General features: G+C 39.6%; 1 protein-coding gene across 1 annotated transcript; it reads right to left on the bottom strand.

Annotated features, from left to right (window-relative positions):
• Positions 1 to 4229: 4229 nt before the first annotated feature.
• On the bottom strand, positions 4230 to 16221 carry Pdk4 (pyruvate dehydrogenase kinase 4). The gene is made up of 11 exons (XM_027389885.2): positions 15911 to 16221; positions 14832 to 14973; positions 13463 to 13534; positions 12554 to 12738; positions 12308 to 12394; positions 11791 to 11868; positions 9877 to 9953; positions 8098 to 8196; positions 7791 to 7901; positions 7435 to 7548; positions 4230 to 6351 (listed from the first exon to the last, which is right to left on the bottom strand). Exons 1-11 carry the CDS (start codon positions 16038 to 16040, stop codon positions 6208 to 6210), a joined length of 1239 nt encoding a protein of 412 aa, XP_027245686.1. The 5' UTR covers positions 16041 to 16221; the 3' UTR covers positions 4230 to 6207.
• Positions 16222 to 17827: the final 1606 nt, after the last annotated feature.

Raw genomic sequence — 17827 nt, 5'->3', positions numbered from 1 at the left:
TCAACAAAAGCCAGTTGTAAATTAATTGGTTTGGCAGTAGATTCTGGAGTCTCTAAAACGCTGTAGAACTCCTTGACTATAACTTAAAGTATAAATCTTATACAGTTATTTGATGCAGAATTCAAATCTGTTCTAATGGCAAGGATCAATCCCATTATGAGAAGTTGAAGAATGTGCTTATTTATTGAGTGAATATTCATTGAGTGACTGAATTGCTCTCTGTAGGTGATAAAAATCTAACCGTGTAAATTAAGGAGAGTAACAAGGTTAGAAGGGTGATGGAGGTCAGAATGCATCACTTTAAATGTTGTCATGGAAATTCCTTGACTTCTTCCACCAGTTCTGGTGGAAGAATAAGAACCCCTCCTCTCTTCCACCTACAGGCCAGATCAAAGTATTCAGATGATGTCACCTACTTTTCAGTGTGGGTCCATATTCAAATGAAATGGAACCCTTCAAAGAGCAGTTGAAGATCAAAGGAATTGTTGAAGTTCATGACCAGATTCTGGCTCCAACGATGTCTCAATATGGGTGAGTTGCATTAGGCGAGATCAAATGATCTTACTATTTATAACCAAGTTTGAAGTGTGGGTGAAATGGTCTAGAGATGGTCTGAACAAATGTCTGGCTACGTTGTTGATTCAGGAAAATAGAATGCTATGGGATACACACATTGACTTGAGTAAAAATGACATTTTGGGCTGGGGATATACACAATGATAAAGAAACACAATGATAAAGTGTTTTTTGCTCAAACATAGAATCTGAGTTCCATCTGACTAAACCCATGTAAAAAGCTGGCATGGTGGTATATACCTGTAACCATAGCACAGGTCTCAAACACTGGGAGGTGAATAGCTCCTGAGGTGCAACACCAAAGGCTGAACTCTGGCCTCCACACACACATACATGGATACATATTTGCACACATGCACGAACATGCATACATATCCATTCACATACACAATGACACATGGGTGAAGGTTTTGAGGATTTATATTGTGTTCTCTTCCTGTCAAGCAGCTTGGTCCAAGGAAATCATACAGTTACAAACCTCTCCCTCCTGTGTGTGTGTGTGTGTATGGAGAGAGAGAGAGAGAGAGAGAGAGAGAGAGAGAGAGAGAGAGAGAGAGAGAAAGAGAGAGAGAGAGAGGACGAATGTTTCTGTTGAAAGCACTGGGTCCTTCGACAGTAGGAAAATGTGGTCAGGGAAGAGGTAGTAAAGAGGCACTGTAAAGAGGTTTTTTAAGTTGGTGGTGTTTTGTTGTAAATATAATTAGTTTTATAATGTTTCAAAATTTAGCTATGGTTAACCCATTTCACTAATCTCATTACTCTAATTTTACCTTTTTCCTTCTTTTCTTTTCCTATTTCCCATTTGCAGAAACTTGCCATGTATGCTGTTTTTTTGATGTGAATGACCCCCATAGGTTCATGTGTTTGAGTACTTGGTCCCCAGTGGTCAAATTCTTTGGGAAGGATTAGGACGTGTGATTTTGTTGGAGGAGGTATGCCACAGTGGCAGGCTCTGAAGCATCTAAAGCCTCTCTTCATCCCCAGACTACCCTCTGCTTTCTGTTTGTGGGTTGAAATGTGAGCTTCCAGCAGCTGCTCCAGAGCCACAAATGCCAGCCTCCTGCCATGTTCCCTGATGGTAAAAGACTCCTACCCTCTGGAAATTTAAACCCCAAATAAACCTTCCCATCTATAAGTTGCCTTGGTCATGGGGCTTTATTACAGCAATTTAAAAGAATACAGAAATTGGTACTAGAAAGTGGGCTATTGCTGTGACAAACCTAACCATGTAGGTTCCTGGAAGAATGTAGATTTGGGGAGTACAGAATAGAGAAGCAGTTGAACATTATAAACAGAGTTTAATGAACCATCCTACTAGGAGCTTGGAAAACATTGCGTGCTGAGAGCAATGTGCACTGTTGAGGCCCAGCTCAAAAGGTTTCAGAGGGGAGCAATTTTAGCAACTGGACTAGCACAAAATTCTTGTGGAATTTTGGCAAAGAATGAATAATATCTGCCTTTATCCTATGAACTTTCCTGAAGCCATGGTAAAAAAAGAAAAACAATGGACTAAATTGCTTTGGTGGAGGAGATTTCAAGGTAGCCTAAGATTGACTGTGTTCTGAGGTTATTAGTAATCACCATTATGGAGGCGTACAATGAAAAAGGGCAAGTAAGGCACAAAGAAGTAAAAAGTTTAAGGTTGGAAGAGAAAAGGTTACCAGAAAATTTATTATTGTTGCTAAGGTTTCTCCTGAAGCAGATTTAGAAGAGGCCCATTTCCCACTGGAATTAAAGGGCAGGGGTGGGAGGTAGGTAGCCATCAGGGCAAGACCCCACCCTACCAAGCTTACAAATTAGGAAAGGAAAAGGCATAAGGAATTTATGCTTCTAAAAAATAACAAATACTGTTGAAAGTGTGGTTCAAGGGGTAGCCAAACTTGATGGTGTAGTTAATGTGGTCTGTCTTTAGGGTGATGAAAGATAAATGAACAAAGAGGTTGCAGACTCTTCCTCAACAGTTATGGAGAGTCTGAGGTCAGGTGCGTAGTAGAAGAGTCACTATATGGAGGCCCTTCGAGGCCATCTTATGGAGCTGAAAGTGAAGCCTGGATTTTTGTTGGAGACTTCAAGATGTTGGAGATGCCAGAACCATGAGACTTCTGTCAAGGAGAGCTGCAGATAGAAAGTGGAACCAGCCCAAGGGAGAGAGGTGTGATGGAATCAGCAAAACAAGAAGGGTGAAGTCATTTAGGCCCTTTGACTTTGGACTTGGAGCTACAGGATTTGGAATTGGACCTGTTGGGTTTCTAGCTTGCTTTGATACAGTATTTCCTCACTATGTCACCATTCCTCCCTTTTGGATTGGTAATGTATATTCAGTGCCAATGTACGTTGGAAGCATATGATTTTGATTATGATTTTGGTTTTGATTTTACAAAGGGTTGCAATTAAGAGATTGTTTTGAGTCTCAGAAGAAACTTTGGACTTTGAAACACTATGGAGACTTTGAAGCTGACCCAAATCTGTTTTACATTATGACATGGACACAATTCAGAGAGTAGAATGTGGCAGCTTGAATGAGAAGAGCCTCACATAGGTGTTTGTGCTCAAGTACTTGGTCCACAATTGGAGGAACTGTTTGGGAAAGATTAGCAAGTATGGCCTTGTTGGAGGAGATATATCATGGGGCTGGGCTTCAAAAGACTCCCACCATTCCCTAAGAACCCTCTACTTCCTGTTTGTGGGTTGGAATGTAAGCTCTCAACTACTAATCCAGAACCATGAATGCCTGCCTGCTGCCATGCTGCCTGCCATTTTGGTGATAGACCCCTACCCCTCTGGAACTGTAAACTCCAAATAAACCCTTCCAATTATATTTCTTTGATCATTGTGTTTTTATCATAGCAATAGAAACATAAGTAGTACACCATGTAAAGGCACTATGATGGAAGCATAGTTGCTTGTCTAAAGGCATAGAAGGATTGAATTAGTAAAAGAAGGCCCCAAACAACAAAGGTAACATCAGCCACAATTTAGTTAGTAATTCCTTTTTTATTATTACTTTTTTGTTCATTTTATGGGTAGGCCATGCACATGTTTTTATGTGTTTATGTGTTGTGTTATATGTGAACATGTCGTAGTGTGCATGGGAAGGTTGGAAGACAACTTGAGGCATTCTGTTCTCTCCTACTACTATGTGGATTATAGAGACTGAACTCAGGTCTTGGGCCTGGTGGAAGTTACCTCTATAGCCCCAATTTAGTAATTTCTATCTTATTTCTAAGTTATTGTTACACAGATTCTGAACCCAAAATTATTTGGGAATTTAAATTATCTAGGTTATTGTTTTGATATTTCACAATGTGTATGCAAATACCACACTGTGTAAAATTAGCAAAATGAACACAAGGATTGTAGGAAACATATGCATTGCCAAATGGTTATTGAATAAATACTTGTAGCTAAATGAGTCTTAGTACAGTATGTTTATTGAGTATACACAAACAAGAAAAAGACAACCATATTTTGTGACCTACTATAAACACTTTTGTTTTAAAATTAGGATTTTAAATTTGCTTTTAATACTTTTCAAAGCCTATGTCAAATGTATAGATGAGTTATATCTGAATATAAAGTGAGGAATCCCTTTAACTGAAATCATTCATTATACTTTGAGATTATTCAAGAAAAGAACTTTGTAAGACCACATCAATAGTATAATAAAAATATTTATTATAAAATTATCACATTTTCTGCACATAACCTACAGACAAAAATATCATCCACACATTAATAAGTTAAGTGGGCCTGGGCATTCATATCCAATCACTAGAGTCTAATGTCTCCCATGGGTTCATAAATACCAGGAAGACTGTTTCAGTTTAATTTACACAGTTGATGCTGTTGAGATCCTAAAGATTTTCTTTACTATTTTAAACACAGCTCAGAATGTTTGGGTTATTTAACCAAATGCCTTAGATCTTTGGTAAACACAAGTATTTATATGCACAAACATACAGATGAAATTTCAATTAGAAAAACAGTGACAACAACACAATAGGTAAGCTAGATGCTAACGGTTTTGTGTGATCAATCAATGCAGGAATCAAAGTCCTACCATCCAAGTCACTGGCCAGGACTTCCAAATATCAAATCTGAAATCTAAATAGTTGTGGCTTCTGCTGCCACAGCCAGATATTCCTCAGCACTAGGTCAGCATAAAATTACATACAGATTTCAAACTCCCTGTTACACAGGACTTATAATTTATAATTCAGATTTATAATTCAGAAAAAGTTCCAATGTTATTTTTAGACAAATGAATTCATTATTTCACAAACTCCTTGTCTTGTAAGAGAGAAACCCTTCTAAGAAGCTATACTCCTTTCAAAGACACCAATTCATCCTCCACCCCTCTCCGGAGGAAAAACAGGATTTTTTGGACGGGCTTGTGGGGGCAATAGGAAGATGCCTGCCTCTGCCTCCTTCCTTTCTTCTTTCCATCCCTTCCCTTGTTTATTGTTTTTTTTCTTTCTTTTCTCAGGGTGATCTGCATGGATGATGAGCCATGCCTGCCAAATACACCTTCATCCTCTGAGCAACACGCACATCACAGCTTTTAGTCATTGGTTCTCAGAGTCCCAATGATTCACAAATGACATCATCCTGGCATGAGAACTTACTTCCAGACTACTGCATTAAAAAACCAAAACCAAAAAACCCAAACAAAACACAAAACCCCAAGAAAGATTTAAATTTTAATGCTCTCAGGGTAATTGGCACTAGAAAAATTTGAACAGATATGTTAATATTGGAGTGTAGAGACTATAATTAAAACATAAAATGCACACGGTTTTAAGCCTGGAGCCTGGATTCTTCACCACTTCCAGTTAGAGAACTCCCATTTAAGTTTGTAATATGTGATTTCTTTCTCTAATGTGGGTTTTTCCACATCCAATCTTTGGATCACTTTGGTGATTTTTTTCCCTTTCCAACCCAACTTCCTGAATTCAGTGCATATTTAACAATTCACCCAGAAGTAGGCACAGACCAAAAATCACTGGCTTATGGAGTGTAGTCCAAACAAGAAAGGCTGTGTGATACTGGAGCTGTCTTGCCAAAGAAGCTTTGTACATAGGCCACGCTGCCCAGGCTGCAAGCTTAAATAAAGTGCTTTGGCATCTTTCGTCCTGTCCTGTCTAGAGTATATTAACATCTACAAAATGCACATTTACAGACATTTCTAGTAACACTCTAATCTTTGCATGGCAGGAAAACACCCATGTCTCAATAGTTGATGTTCACTGAACACCAATATATTTGGATGGCAACAAGAATTCTAAAGCATCCACCTGTTGAGCCTGCAAACCTCAAATCCTGTACTTATTAAGAAAGAGATGTAACTTAGAGACTGACTTCTTTTCAGTATTTGCAATAACCTCGAGTCATTCTGCATTGCCAAATGAGGAGCAGGTCACCTGCAGTCTACTGGAGTCTGGCCCTCCTGACTTCTCCCAGGTCACACAACCAAGCTCCATCTCTCATTGGATCAATGTCTGTCCTAGCGTTTGTATTTTGCTTGGTTGGTTGTTTTGTTTTGTTTTGCGGAAACAAAAGTCCACACACATTCATGAAGCAGCACTGCCATAGACCCACTTTGATCCCATAAAGGTTCCTACATGTTCCCCTTCACACTGCCACCGTTTCCTTTGACAGGTTTTTTGGTTCTCTGCTTGGGATACACCAGTCGCCAGCTTCGGAGCTCATCTGATAGTGTTTGAAGGCTGACTTGTTAAAGACTGGGAGTTTTTCTACAGACTCAGAAGATAAAGCCTAAGAAGAGAGGTGAGAAAATGTTAAAGAAATTATGCAGGGCTGTACTTCATTATTCAAAATACATTCAGAGGTATGACTTAATATCCAAATACTCTCGTTTAATTGACTTTGTACTAAAAGTATACAAACTCATGGTGTTCTTGGTATTTTTTTTTTTACAAAATAAGACTAAAAAACTATCATCTTTATGAAATAGAGGCTTAACGGGGATGTGGGATTGTAAATTTGGGCACAGATTTTGTGTTGAATATTTTCACATGCTGTTTGAGTACCTCTGATGTAATGGAGTTGAAGAGGAGAGCAATTCTTTCCAGTGAGAAACCTATGAATCTCTGATAGAGACCTAAGATGATACTGTTAAAGGGCTCTTTCTCTACCACTTTGAACACGTTGGCCAATTTCATAAATGAATAAACATAGTAACTACTGAAGGGAGTCAAAGGGAACTTCATTTAATTCCAGTGAACAAGATGGAAGCCTAGAAACTTGATGCTGCTGTTCTTACCATCTGTAAATAAATTTTCAGTTGAAATAGTTGGCAAATGATAAGCAGAATTGGGATGGTGACCTTAAAAAACAAATTTAGGTTGCATCTGGGACAGAAAAACATGGACTCAGTTTTAAAATTCAAGTTGGAAATACCTGGCACTCCACTGACAGCTCGTCATTAATCTTTTTCCTGGGTTTTAAATAGGGTCAGCTTAAGGTTACAGAGGTCTTGATTTTTATTATTTTATTCTGAAACATCATTAGCATGTATTACTCACAAGGCTGAGTGAAACAGAACACTAGCTCCCCTCACAGATGTCAAGAGAAGTTGTCTGAGAAAAGTTCTCATTGGTATGCTGTCACTCTGAGGCTTCTTCTAGGTCTGGGTCAACACTTGAGGCCCATAGCATGGCTGAGCTTTCTCTTGGCTAAGTTGCATGTTAGGTGTGCACATACCAAAATAGAAACTTTAATAACTGGCTATTGCTTAGATGAACTGAGTTTGAATAGTTCACAGAGGACTGTGGAACTTAGAGAAGTACATGAAGCCATGACTTTAAAATGGTGGTTTTTACTGAGGTCAAAGCATACCTTTAAGTAGATGATGGCGTCTGTCCCATAGCCCGACATAGAGTAGAGATTCAGGTCTCCTTGAAAATACTTGGCATAGAGACGAGAAATTGGCAAGCCATAACCAAAACCAGCCTGGATGAGGGAAGATCAAGTGTTAATGAAAAAGTAGACATGACCCAAGGTGGGAAGGAGCTAGTGTCTAAATACTTTCTCTCAATCAGATGTCCTTAGAATCTTCACTTTGTAATATTTCTCATATCCCCACATGCCTATTTAACTAAATAGATTAACTTGCCTAAACACTGTTTCATAATTCTCACCCTACATTTAGAACTAGGTGGCTGAGATGACTTCAGCTGTATCACTGGCCTTACCAAAGGGGCATTCCGTGAATTGTCCATCACAGGCGTTGGAGCAGTGGAGTATGTGTAACTAAAGAGGCGGTCAGTGATCCTCAGAGGAACACCACCTCCTCGGTCAGAAATCTGAAACAGGGAGACAAATAGATCAGAGCTATACTTCAACAACAGTGGGCACTTGTCTACAGAAAAGGCTCTTCCTTTCTTGAAAGTCATCTGGCACACATGGCTTTGAGAGCTGTCCCAAATGGAAAGCCGTATTACCATAGGCCCCTTTTAGTTTCCTCCAGATAAAACAAAAACAAAAGGAGGGAGTGACTACCTTGATTGTAAGGTCTTCTTTTCCCAAGACGACAGTTGCCTCGACTGGTGTCAGGGAAGGGCGATTTTCTTGATGCTCAACTGTGGCCCTCATGGCATTCTAAAGACAACAAAAACCATAAGAAATTCAATGGGGGAAGAATGAGAGACAATAAATAACTGGTTTTATGTTTAAAATAAAAGCAGCAGAGGGTAATTCAAAGTTCCTATTTCTTAAGTGAGTGATAAAACATCTCTGTAAATATAGCCATTTATGAATGTGTCATGTAGAATGCATAATGAAAAATCTTCATTTACCATGGAATATAGCTCCTGGGAGTAATGTCTAATGGAAAAACAATTCTGCTAGCTGTCAAGTTCTTATTTGTAAGCTTAATTTAAATGTAGAAATTGGTTTTTATAGTCCATTTCCTAGTGCTCTATTTTTCTGTCTTTCCATTACATTTTATATCCAAACACCAAAGACTATTACATAAGGAATGAACAGTGAATCGTTGAACCAATTTATTGGCTTTTATAAAACTCGCTAGAAAAAAAGGTTGTTACTATTTAAAAAGACAGTCAATAATTCTAAATTAAATTTCTATTTGCATTTGAATATCATCTTAGCTTTCACCATTGATGGTGGAATAACTCTTTGAGTTAGAGCATTCAATTAAAAATAAACTAAATCGATGAAAAAGGATCACATGCATTTTAGCACAGAATACACTAAAACAAGCTTACAGGGGAAATGCCTTGTAGGTAAAGTCTCACTTTATGAGACTGCTTTCCTGTCTGATTGTCCTTTGGTATCTCTATATAATACCAGATATTCACTGAAGTGAAGTAAAATAGATCAGATTTTTGTAGTTTTATCAATATCAATATCTCATTGCAAAGCATTAGAATAAGTTAGAAAGCAGTGTATTCTGGATTTATGTCGGTTTTAGAGGCAGATTTTACTTTTTAAAAAAGATTTCCTCCTCCTGTTAATATATAAAATTGTCTTGGGGAACATCACAAACTTCAAGTATTCTTTTTTGTTTGTTTGTTTGAGTTCAGAGCATTAGTATGATCTTAGAATGTATAATATAATTTGTCATCAGTGTTTAGTTACCCAGACTAGAGACATTTGAGTCTTCAATGCCCCTGAAGTGCAAATTCTTGGCCCTACACAATCTAAACATTTATATGTACCTGTCTTTTATCAAGGCCTGCAGATGATTGTGGCACATACTTTCTGAGAATCAGGGTCCTGCAGGCTGTTTAGAAAGTATGGACTTTAGATAAACATCACATCCTTGGAAAGTCAGAATCCTGGATACCACTCCAGACCTGCATCGATTTTGCATTGTAATGCAGCCCACTCATGATTCAGATTCATGTGATGGGATTGACTGTAGATTCAGAATGAGGCCACCCCACCTATAGGAACCATTCCTTGGAGTCTGCTGCTGGAGAGTCTATGGTATGGAGGTTGCAAGACTTCATTCACTAATGAATTCACCCCGTGACCTCTTCTAAAGAATAGACGACTAGTGCTTTGTTGCACATCCGAAGAAACGATGGGAGCATCCTCTCCATTCTTCAGTACTGAGATAGCATGAGCCATATTGTATGTTTTCAAACACATTGTTTACTGTGTCTCTGTGCACTTTGCCAAACACTGGCTATATTCTCCTTTATACCAAAGTGTTCTTAGGAGAATATGTAGAGGCTCTTACTTACTCGGGAATGATAAAAGTATAAGGAGTCAACGATTTAAAGACAAATCCATGATTGCTGTGAAGTATCATACCTTGAATAATTCAAAGAGCATATGATGAAGGTGCGAAGGGACATACACGATATGAATTGGTTGGCCTGGAAATTTTCCTAGAAAAAATTAAACTCATTAGAATTGAGAAACAAACATTGAAATGAACCTCCATGTATGCTTAATTAATGTTTTAGTTTTAGACAAGAAACGGATAAGCGCTGTTTTCTGCACCTGAACATCGTGATGTAGAACTTTCCCCCGTCAGTAGTAGAGGCAGCTGGCTTGTTCGCAAAGCGCTGTCCCAGCTGCTACCTACTAGTCAAGATTAATGCTTACATGTCTCCACAAGTGTAGTTGTAGTTGACTGAAGTGTGAGGCAGGGGAGTAAATCAAGTTACACAGATGTTCTACCTTCAACATGCTTGAGCTATACAATTTCAGTGTTAAAACTAAATGTATTTAAAGATAGGAGGAATCCATATGCTTATAACATTAAAATTAAGGGTAGCTATATTTTTCGTATTTTAATGCATATTAAATTACATGATTCATTTAATCACCAAAAAAAAATTAAACCCTAGAGGTTAAGTGTGTTTAAGCTTAACCAACAGGCTAAAGAAAACAGAAACAAAAACCTCATGATGCTGTTTGAAAAGGAAAATAGAAGTATTCTTTGATGCCCAGTCCTGGGGAAAGTTTGAATGAGTAAACACAAGGAGGATCTGGCACAATCTTGTCTTTGTTTTGTCCAACAGTGCAAGCAGTTTATCTGCAAGTATAATACGATGCTGCTTCCCCTGGGTTACTTTGTCATTATCATCCCTCCTGCTTTTGTCTTAGTGTTCACCTACATTTCAATGTTCTCAGTCTAAGTTAGTCCTAACGATTAGCCTCGTAACTAATAAATGCTCCTGTATAAACATGACTTGGAAAAACACATAGCAGAAAGGGAATATCATTCTAATTTTGGTATGCCTTGATCTGAGAAGCTACTCTCTTCTGGAATAGAAGACAATAATGTAAAAATCACCCCTTGCATTGTTCTATGTGTGACTACTCTAGCTCGACAGATAGCACAGAGTTCAAATTTTGAAGTATATCCCATGCCCAAATAGTAGCATTTTTGCAGTACGGTTTTAAAATTGTGGTAAGAACATTCAACACAAGTTCAAGTATACTTGAAGAATTCTCGTGTGTATGGTACAATACTGCTAACTATGTTGTGCATCAGATCTCTTGAATGTATTCATCTTACACAACTGAAACTTTATACCTATTCAAAAGCAACCCTTCATTTCTTCCCCCTGAGCCACTGACAAGTACTGTTGTAATCTGCACTTGTGTGATTATGACTAACTTGGGTTTATAGCTCACATGACTGGAATCATGCAATATCTGTCATTCGGTGTCTATCTTATTCCTTCTAGGACAATTTAGGAAGTATTTTTGTTCTCTGTGAATAACTTCTTGAGAAGGATAGCTCCATTGACAACTCTTTTCTATACTTCAGATATCCTTATTATTCATAGTCTACTTTTTATTTAATTTTCTGAGACACAGTCTCATATATGTTCAGGGGCCTGGAGTTTGAAATGTAGGAAGGACTTGTACTCCACTTCCCAAGTGCTGCAGTTGCAGACACCATACCTGGAGATTATCTTGCATATTTTATAGGAAGCAGTCTTTCCCTGACCTAAGATATTAGAGCCTAGGTACATCTTTGTTCAAGCATTCTTCCTTATGAATTGCTGTTAGCAAGTGATATGCACAATTGAAGCTTTTCAACTGAGGTACCAGCGAGAAGTTTGGCTTTAAAAACAAAGCAAAATGCCTTTGTACAAATTCTAAGCAAGCTCAGGATAATAAAAAGAACACAAAAGCTGTCTTATATTTACAAAAAAGCAGTGATGCTAAGTTTTAGATAGCTTTACTTGTTTCTTGCTGCTAGCTTACCATTTACTTGTGTGAGCTTTAATTCTGGCGATGTCAGATAATACTGATCGCAGAGCATCTTTGCACATTCAAAGGCATCTGGAATAGAATTTTTCATAACAAAGAAATAAATTTATTCCAAGTACACTTGTCAAGTGATACTCAATGTGTTTACTGCCCTTAATCTAAAATCCTATTCACTGGGGAATTGGCTTATGTGTATGAAAAATGTCTTTTTAATATTTTATTAAAACTATTTTATTGAGGTTGGACCAATAACAATATGTGCACCTCAGAGATCAAATACAATATATAAGAATATGGCACATGGACCACTTATGTTTAAATTTTTTATAATACTATAAATGAGTGTTTACACTCCTGACACTCAAAAGCTAGGGACCTGGTTGGCAGAATTCGTAAAGCAAGAGCAGAACATAGTGAACACAAATTCAATTACAGAATCACCAACATTACAGATTTGCCAACCATATATTGTACATTTTCAATAAGAGAAATATAGAAGTGTAGAAATTACCTTGGACCACTGCTACCACATCACAGCTTGGGTCGATGCTTCCAATGTGGCTTGGGTTTCCTGTCTTTGAGTCACTGAAAATAAGGACTGTTAAAAAAATGAAAACAGAAGCATGTTATGAAAAACAAGGGGGAAATTAGAACTGCCAGGAAGAAAGGCTATGGGGCCCCAGTCATGGGTACAGCCTCAGCATGGCTTGTATACAACACCCACATCTCCAAGCTATGTTTTGAGAAAGTCACTTACTATGCTGGTTCATCAGCATCCGAGTAGAAATTCGGTTCATATAAAACCGGTCCAAGAAATACTGAAGATTTTGATTGGTAACTGGGTCAACTGTACAGGTGTCTTTATACTCAAGGATTCCTTGAGCCATTGTAGGGACCACATTATGATGTCTGTTTCGAACTTTGATGAGCGCGTCTACAAAGCTGAGTTAGAACATTTATAGTTAGTGGACATTAATGAACTTTTCCACATATCTCTCCCTTAATTGCCTCAAAGAAAACTAAAGGTCTTTTTGCAGCAGGAGCCGCCCAAGAACAGCCAATTGTAAAATGCTGGGTGAAGCTTCTTTCAGACTCTCACTACACATTCTTCTACTGTAGTGGAAGAGCCAGTTTCATGAGACGGTTGGGGTTTTTAGGTTCCATGTCAAACCACTCACTGTTTGGCTGGTATGTTCATTAAAAATGTTCATTAAGCCTACTTGTTAGAAAATAATTAAAACCACAGACAATTCACTGTGAAAAATGAAACTCTTGAAGTTTCTTGTCATACTTTAAAGATTTGCATTTAGTTAACTAGAAATTATAACACAAATAAGAAAAATGTAATCACCAATGACCCAGAAGTCCATTAAAATTATGTAAAAGCAAATTCTCTTGCAAGTATACTCTTTGGACTAAATTGAAGTAAATATGAAATTCCTTGAGAAGCAAAAACTGCAAGATCTCTATGTTTGCTCACACATAGCACTAATTTCAGCTCTATAGCTCTACACATCTAAAACCACCAGCGAGCCATAATTTGTAAGGAGTAGCAATTTACTGTGGAAGTTGGAGCTCTTTAATCTAAAGATCTTGAAAAAGATCTGTGAGGTGTGTCCAGAAGGACTCAGGTTTATAAATACATATTCTCACAAGGAAAGCTTACTCTGATAGAACTTTCTGATCTTCTGAACTCTTCTCATGGAACTCCACCAAGTCCATCAAGCTCTGTATGTACCTGTTAAAGGAGAAGTGTTGATATTAATGGCAGATGCAAATAAATGGTTACAAATAAAATACCTTTTGAGATGATCAGAAAGCTCAAAATTGCGTCTTTCCTTCAGGATGTTTGGAAAAGAACATATTAAGGTATCTTTAAAGTTGAAGTTTCCCACCCTCTACTCTCCTGGCCACTTTGGTTGGCAGATATTTTCATTTCTTCTACTAAAAACACTCATAATCAACTTTTAAGAAAACATTTCTTATTTTTGTTTTCAGACTGTACTCTTCAGGAGAGCCTGAGTCTTGGCAATGAGCACAAAGGATTGCACATACGTTTCAGGCTGGAATCATCCAATGGTCATATCATATTTCTTCAATCACTGGGCAAGATGCTGTGTAATCAATGAACTAAGGTAGGGCTCTTTATCTGCCACCATCTATAACATCGATCTATCCTCCAAAAATCTGCTTGCTAGGCATCAGTACTATTAGTTTAAGACAAGTCACAGGAACTGACATTAAATGCTGGTGCTTTGTGTCTATTTAAGTCTTTAAAAAACTATCTCATTTAGTCGTAGGCAACAAGTCTAATAACGATAGGTGTGGCAGTTGAGGCAGAGAGGGTTTAAGACACTTGCTAAGCTACTAAGGGAGATGAAAAGGCAAAATTTGAACTCAAGGCTCACTTTGCTAATTACTGGTAAAGGACAAAGATTAGACCCTCTCTAAACAGCAGACATCCTGATCTATTTCTAGGCAATGGATTATTTGTGCAATTTCAGATTCCATCCTTTGTTATGTAAAGCACAAAATCAAACTACACATATTGATTATTTCTCAAATTTATCCCATGTGTCAAAATTATTTTGTAATGAAAGTTGGGTATGGTGGTCCATGCTCACAAACCCAGCAGCTGGAGGGTGAAGGCAAGTAGAGAAGACTTCAAGGTCATTCTAAGCTATATAAAGAGTTCCAGGAAGCCTGTGGTACAGGAGATCCTGTCTTGAAAGACAAACAACAGGGGAAAAATAGGACAAAAATAAAAGCACAGCCCCCTCCCCCAAATAAAGGGCTCTGAGTTTTTAGGATATTAACAAATAAAGGGCTCTGAGTTTCTAGGATATTAACAAATGTCTATTCATAGATTTATATCTACCCTAATGATAACCTGCCCTAAGTTAGTACAAACTTCCTTACAATTTCCAGAACTATTTTCTGTTAAGACCATCTGCTGAGTACGATGTTAACATGGCATAAGAAGGGGTACTCAGGTAGCATTGAAAGTTCAGACGTCAAAACAGTGAGCCCCTTACCAGCTCTTCACCAGCTGCACGGAGGGGGTATTCACTAGTCGCTCAGGAAGGATGTCAATCTCCTTCAGGATGTTGGCTAGTCTCACGGGCAACTCTTGTCGCAGAAAAGCAAAAGAAGTTCTTTCACAGGCATTTTCTGAACCTGCAATGGATTAAAACATGTTCACTTTGGGGGGGGCGGGTAGAAAATAAATATCAAATATAAAGGACATTGGAAAATGACATCTTAACTGCAGTTAGAGTTTGTAAATACTTTAGGAATAGGTATCTTCAGTGTATTTTCGTTCTGTCTCCCCACCCCCTTTTCTTCTTTTAAGAGTGATCAGTATAGCTGAATTACTGTTTGTTTTCCTGCTGAGGAGAATTCACTTTGGAGAAGTCAGACCAGTCTCCCGGTTGTTCCTATCCATTAGAGTAGGGCCAGCCTGTACCACAAAGTCAACAACACTCTAGAATGAGTATGGACTAGAAAGGTACTGGGTAGGAGGCAGAGTGATTTCCAGACTAGCAATAAACATTACCACATTAACATCTTGAAATATTCCTATGGCATCACTGCACTAAGGGAGTAGCCAGGTTTTATTTTAGTAGTACTGTAAACACTTGTAAAACAATAAGGGCAAAGTGGTAAAGATGTTTTTCAGGCATGCTAAGAGGTCTCCGGGGTAGGTGTGGGTATGTGTGGAGGTAGGAGTTAAATCTAGCAGTCTAATGTGAGTTTACGCTATTACGAATTGTACAATGGGAAGAAGGGAGGAAGTTTCTAGTCCATTATTAAAATGGTGGCTGGTGGCAAACACACATATATGGATATATTTCAACTCAAAGATCTAGACAGCGAGAAGAGGAAAGCGGAGTCAAAGCTAAACATTCACACAGGGCCACAGGTGACCTACACTTGTGGTCCAAACTGTCAGAAAGTAGCCAAACTAGGACATCTCAAGGTGCACAGCCCTTTGGGGCTCCCGAGCTTCTCAGCCAAGTGGACCTCAGTTGCCCTAGCTATGAGCTCAGCCCTTCCTATCCTGACACTTCCCCGGCCTCAGCGCCACCCTCCTGGGCCCCAGGTCTCCTCTCACCAAAGTCCAGCAGCTGCTTCATGGACAGCGGGGACGGGCTGTAGCGCGAGAACAGCTCGACTTCCCTGGGGACCAGGCCGGCGCTGCTCAGCGAGCTGGCGCTGCGCATCACGAAGCGGGCCGCCTTCATCCTGAAGCCCACCTAGGCTGGCGGTGGCTGGGACACGTTGGGGAACAAGGACCGCGGGGCAGGAGCGCTGTCGGGCGGGAGCAGGGCGGGAGCAGGTGCGCTGTGGACTCAGGGTCCCCGGTGCTGGGTGGCTGGTTGACACTCTGGTCTTCCCACCTCCCGCCGTCTTTTATCACCCTGCCCTCCCTCCCCACCTCAACTCCAGTCGGGAGGAGTCACTGGAACTCTGAACTTGGGGCCACACCAATCAGCTCAGAGGAAGAACTTTGGGCCCCTCCCCTTGGCCACGGACACCAGAAAGACCTGGCACGGTGACACTAGAGAGAGCAGGCTCTGGTGCCCTAGTCTGCGAGGGGCAAGGCCAAGGGGCATGAGGGGGAGCTATAGCGGGCATCTGGGACGATGTGGGCTGGGGATTGCCGCCTTGGGACAGGTCCCAGCTCTCCAGGGGCTTCAGGCCCGCCCAGACTTGTCCTTGTTTACAACTCCGGAGCCCTCTCAATGTCATGTGTTCCTTGCCAGAAACTGTTTCCAAGAATCTCGGTTCTGAGAGCACATTGGTGCTTGCTCAGAGCGGGACTTTTACAGTAGCCAATCAGCTACTTAACAGAGCATGGGCTTCCCTGCCATTGGACCACGGAAGGAATGGGCATCCTATACTTTCCCCCACTTTCTTCTTAGCAAGCATCCCACCGCTCCAAGTTTAGAAACTGCTCTAAGAGGCTTATTATTCGGGAGTGGGCGGGGGGGGGGTTCGTTTCTCTCCTGTAACACTTTCTACTTGTTAATTAAATGCAAAATAAAAAAGAATTGGCTGCCATTTGACTGACTTTGTTTTCCTCTTGTCAGAGAATTTTTTTCACGGTCTCTGACTAAAGCATTCTAGATGGCTCTCAAATGCCCCCCACAAAAATCTACTCCAAAAGTTTTGCCTTTGCTGTTTGGCTTCTCTGTCTCCAAATACAGCCCTTTGTAGCATATTGTAGTTTTTTGGACTCTTTGACATCTGTCTCTGACAGAGATTAGGGCTCTGTCAGATGCTCCATGCCTCCTACCCTATTGTTACTACTAATATTTGTTCAGCTAATGGCTGCTGTTGGACCATATTAGCCTGTCATAAAAGTCTCATCCTAACCTCTTCCACCCTTCCATCTGCTCTAAATGAGCTGTAGAATGAAGCCAGGGTTTGGGGAAGCTGGTAATGACTTAGTTGCAAATGTAATAGATTGGAAACTAATAAGGAAATAATGGTCATTTGCTTTCAATGGTCCCAGTTAGCCTTGGACCCTTGCATTTAAGCAGAATGGGGTTTTAGGAAAGTCATGGGTGACCCCTAGGGCTCACCCACTCTGCATGTTTCTCTATGAGATCCCACCCAGTCACAGGACTGATTTCCAATTTCTATCTCTAATGCAAACTCAGCCAGTGGAGCCAGACTCCATTATTCTACTGCTTATCTGACCTCTCCATTCACATTTCTAGCGTCCTCTCAAATCCATCACCATTGCTGGGGATCTGATCTAGTCCTCTCAAATTCTGTGTCGACTTGGACTTGTGTGACACTGTAAGAGACAGCACATTGGTTTCCTTCCACAACCACCTCATCGCTGCCTGTCCATTACCTATAAATTCTAGCATTTATGATTGCTTTTCCATCCAGGCATTTTGCTCAGAACTATGAGGGAAAAAACCTGTGAAGTCATTCAATATTCATAGTTTTTCTGGTAATTAGTGTATGGTATGGGTTCTTAAAGACACTGAGAAATAATTTGGAGATGGATGAAAAC

This window comes from Cricetulus griseus (genome assembly GCF_003668045.3).
Source record: "Cricetulus griseus strain 17A/GY chromosome 1 unlocalized genomic scaffold, alternate assembly CriGri-PICRH-1.0 chr1_0, whole genome shotgun sequence".
NCBI classification, from domain to species: Eukaryota; Metazoa; Chordata; class Mammalia; order Rodentia; family Cricetidae; genus Cricetulus; species Cricetulus griseus.
Note: the sequence above shows the minus strand (reverse complement) of the source record. Positions and strands in the feature narration are given on the sequence as shown.

Excerpts from the sequence above, each read along its gene's own strand:
- Pdk4 (XM_027389885.2), bottom strand. The coding sequence starts at position 16,040 with ATGAAGGCGGCCCGCTTCGTGATGCGCAGCGCCAGCTCGCTGAGCAGC. Across the intron at positions 13,535-14,831 it reads GTGCAGCTGGTGAAGAGCTG|GTACATACAGAGCTTGATGG; the intron begins GTAAGGGGCTCA and ends CTCCTTTAACAG. Across the intron at positions 6,352-7,434 it reads ACGCCATCATCTACTTAAAG|GCTTTATCTTCTGAGTCTGT; the intron begins GTATGCTTTGAC and ends CTCTCTTCTTAG.